Consider the following 3,937-nt stretch of genomic DNA (forward strand, 5'->3'; position numbering starts at 1 on the left):
ATGCAGGCTTTATCCTTATTTAATAAAAATAGAAAGACTATTTTCAATAAATTATCGACTCAAAAAAATTAAAACAAAAAAAATTATTTAAATATCAAAAATAATATATATATAAAAATATATATTATATATAAAAAATTATATATTTTATCGATTATTATTTTAAAGAACCATATACTTTATAGTTTTTCTTTTATTGGGCAAATAGAGAGATAAATGACTATACTTTATAATTTTTTATTTTATTTTATTTTATTTATTAAATAAATCAAAGCGATAAAGTGATGAATTTCGATGGACCGAGGCATCAAAGGCTACTTGATCATTTATATAAATATCTTCACGCGTAAATGTCTTCACTTTTCATTCTAGAAAACCCTACAACAAAACCCCATATCCAAAAACCTCCATACATAAATAACAAAAAAATAACACAACAAGAACAAAAAAAAGGCGAAAAAGAAGAAGAATATGTCAACTATTTTTGCTGCAGAAGAAAATGAAGATTTGTTTGATCGTTTACCTGATGCCATTGTGCTAACAATCTTTGACAAAGTTCAAGATTGTAAATCCCTTTGCATTTTTTCATCTCTTTGTAAACGTTTCCACTCTCTCATTACCCAAACACAAAATATTTCCCTCAAAATTCCACCCCAAAATCACCACAAATCATCAAATTCCAATAGAAATCAACTTTTTCGATTTTTCAACAGAGTTTTTCTCAAACCCTTTCGGTTTTTTCTTCGTCAAATTACAAAATGGAACCCAATTTGTATACCAATTCCTTATACTTTTAGCCAGAAAACTGCTGGCTATAATTGTAATTGTACTTGTTCTTATACTTCTCCTGCTGAAATTCTTAGAAATTTCAGCGAAATCAAGCAATTAGACATTCGACTTGCCGCCGGCGAAAATATTGGTTTGAAAAATTCCGACGAGCCGTTGCTGAAATGGAAAGCAGAGTTCGGAAGCCAATTGAAACATTGTTTGATCGTCGGAGGAACGTCAATTTCTCCTATTCATGAAAATCACAGCGGAGGAGAAACCGAAACCGAAAGTGAAAATTTTGGTATCATACAACGAGGCGATTCGGTAGAAGAAACGCTGCGAATGTCAAACGATGAGTTGAAATTGCGAATTGTGTGGATAATTTCGTGTTTAATAGCAGCATCAACGCGGCATTGTTTATTAGAAGAAACGATTAAGGAGAAGAAAATGCTCGAAAAAGTAGCGATTACGGACGATATTGGTCAAGGAATTTGTTCTATGAATTGCGAACAAGTAGAAGAAATGAGGAGAAATACGAGGGTATTTTCGCCCAACAGGTATTTTAGCATTTCCAAAGATTTATATGCTAATAAAAATAGAGAGAACTTCTAATATATGTTTTGTTTTTCACTGTTATTATTAGTAGTCAGAGTAGAAGGGTAGTGCACTGCATTAAGTTTTCGCTTTATTGCCAGGTTCGAAAAAGGGCAGGACCATATGATATATACAACTTTACCTTCTATTTTTTCTTTTGAAAAATTACGAGGGAAACACCTAGTTGCTATCCTTTGGGTGCAGGCTGGGTAACCTGCTCACTGTGTAATAACTCGCAAATGTAAATCGCACTCGGCAAGCCCAGTGCGACGAACTTTGACTGAGGAGCAGGGAAATCGATTCCAGGTCTTCCATATGGGAAATCACCCATCCAACAAACTCAGTTAACCCTTGCGGGTTTACCTTATATTTTTACAAAAGGTTGTTTTTGCAGTTTAAACCTATGAACTCATGTTCACACGACATCAACTTTTACCGTGCGTCAAGATTCCCTTTTATTATTATTTTTAGTAGTAGTAGTATGTTATATTTTTACTTTTATTTTTGTTTAATGTAATATTGACGGAGATGAATTTAAATGAAGAAATATGGTTAATGAGATATCATATAATTGCAGGGGGATCCACGGTGTAAATCGTGGTTCACGTGAACCCGTGGTCCTCCGACGATATCAAATATATTATGTACATAATTTTATAAAAAATGACTTATTATTACTAGATGACACCCATGATCAAAAGAGGCAAAGTGGTTCATTGGTCTTGACCCCTTATTTCTTGCTAACTTAAGGTCATGGGATCAAATCCCTTCAAAAATACTGATTTAATTTCTTATTCTTAAGCCTTTCTTTTCCTTTTTTTTTTTTGACAGCAACGCATCCTTTTATTTTGGTTTTCCTGAAGTATCAATGATGCACCAATGTTCTCGAAATCTTGGATCCGCCTCTGTATAATTGGCTTCAATTTGTTTGGGACTAAATCTACGTTGTTATTGTTGTTTAGGTCGAAGGTGCCGGCATTGAAGGTGAAAATGTGGTACGTGCCGGAGCTAGAGTTGCCTGCGAAAGGTTGCACGACGAAGGGGGCGACGCTTGTGGTGATAAGGCCGGTGGAGGAGTGGAGCAAGGCGGATGACGGCAGAGATTTGGTGGCCGGAGGATTTGGTTTTGCCGGAGAAGGGAAGGAAGGGAAGGTGTTTGATGAAGTTGCGAAAGAGTTGGTGAAGTTGAAAAGGAGTTACAGCCTTGAAATGAATTCCTTTTGAATCTGCCTATTGAAGTTGATTTTGAACATTTTTCTTTTGGTTTTGAGTAAATACAGTTTTGTTGTGAAGAGACTTGTATAAGTTTTGAATGATTTCCTAAGTTATTTGTTACAATTTTTTTTGTTTATTATCTGAAATCTGCTTATAATTTTTTCCCCTTGTAAATTAAGAAACTGAAATGAAGATAACAGGTTATTATTATTATTTTGAATCCCACCAAAAGCAGAAAAAGTTTAATAGGTATTTGTTTCCTCATTGTCGTAAATTTCGGTAAGTATATTATTCGATACATGTATGTGTTTTATGTGTGGAATATGTAGGTGCCCATGGTTGAAACGTGCGCAAACTGATTTGACTTTTTGCTCTTAGAAAAATTGTTCTTTAGTGTATCGCGAATGAAAATATTTAATCTCGATCTTACGAAGACTAGTATAGAATAATAGTAGAGATCTCATTCAACCGATCATACTTCTTAGGTACAGTCATACAATTGGTTCCTCGGTTCTATTGTCTTGTATCACACTTTTTCCTATGTGTCTTCTTTTTCACGTTTTCCGGCAGGCAAAATTACACTTTCGGCCCACAAAGGGTTGGGTTAGTGGTTTCCCACATGGGAGATCTGAGATCAATTCCCCACATCAGCAACCTCCTCAGTAAGAGCTCATCGTGCCGAGCTTGCCTAGTGCAATTTATATAACCTGTGTAGTTTACGAGCTATTGCACAGTGAGCAACGCACCCGAAGAGTAGCAGCCGTGGGTTTCCCTCCGAATTTTCAAAAAAAAAAAAAAAAAACTTCCGTTGTCTTTCTTTTCCATTTGTGTTCTTCTTTTTGAAGTTTTCCGCCACGCAAATCTGCACTTTCAATAATATAATTCACTTTCGTAAAATCTGCCTCTTCTTTACACTTTAATTATTAGACTTCACATGTTTCCTATGAACACTTTTAAAGTTATCCCTAACAGAAAACCCAAAAGTTCCTTCCATTTTCTCTTTAATCCATCAAACTAGTTACATTTCCCTTTATATAAACTCAAGAAAAATAATGCAACTTCAAGTTAATGTTCTACCATGGCCTTTCTTGCAAAAACTTCACCAATTCATTCTTTATCTTTGCTTATTCTCCTTGTTGCATGCACCATAATCCACCATGCCCAAGGCCAAAATATTGGGCTATGTGTCATCAATTGTGGCCAACAAGCAATCACTTGTGTTATCCGTTGCGGCCCGCCACCTCCATCGGTTACTTGCTATCAAGGTTGCGCGACTAGTGGTATCGGTTGTCTGACCTCCTGTCTCACGCCAGCCACACCACCACCAACCACCCCACCAGCGCCAATGATCTCGGACATG

General features: G+C 35.8%; 1 protein-coding gene across 1 annotated transcript; it reads left to right on the forward strand.

Annotated features, from left to right (window-relative positions):
* The first annotated feature begins 350 nt into the window (after positions 1 to 350).
* On the forward strand, positions 351 to 2,790 carry LOC104103930 (F-box protein At4g18380-like). The gene is made up of 2 exons (XM_009611898.4): positions 351 to 1,325; positions 2,325 to 2,790. Exons 1-2 carry the CDS (start codon positions 472 to 474, stop codon positions 2,584 to 2,586), a joined length of 1,116 nt encoding a protein of 371 aa, XP_009610193.1. The 5' UTR covers positions 351 to 471; the 3' UTR covers positions 2,587 to 2,790.
* Positions 2,791 to 3,937: the final 1,147 nt, after the last annotated feature.

This window comes from Nicotiana tomentosiformis, chromosome 1 (assembly GCF_000390325.3).
Source record: "Nicotiana tomentosiformis chromosome 1, ASM39032v3, whole genome shotgun sequence".
Lineage (NCBI taxonomy): Eukaryota > Viridiplantae > Streptophyta > Magnoliopsida > Solanales > Solanaceae > Nicotiana > Nicotiana tomentosiformis.

Excerpts from the sequence above, each read along its gene's own strand:
- LOC104103930 (XM_009611898.4), top strand. The coding sequence starts at position 472 with ATGTCAACTATTTTTGCTGCAGAAGAAAATGAAGATTTGTTTGATCGT. Across the intron at positions 1,326-2,324 it reads AGGGTATTTTCGCCCAACAG|GTCGAAGGTGCCGGCATTGA; the intron begins GTATTTTAGCAT and ends ATTGTTGTTTAG.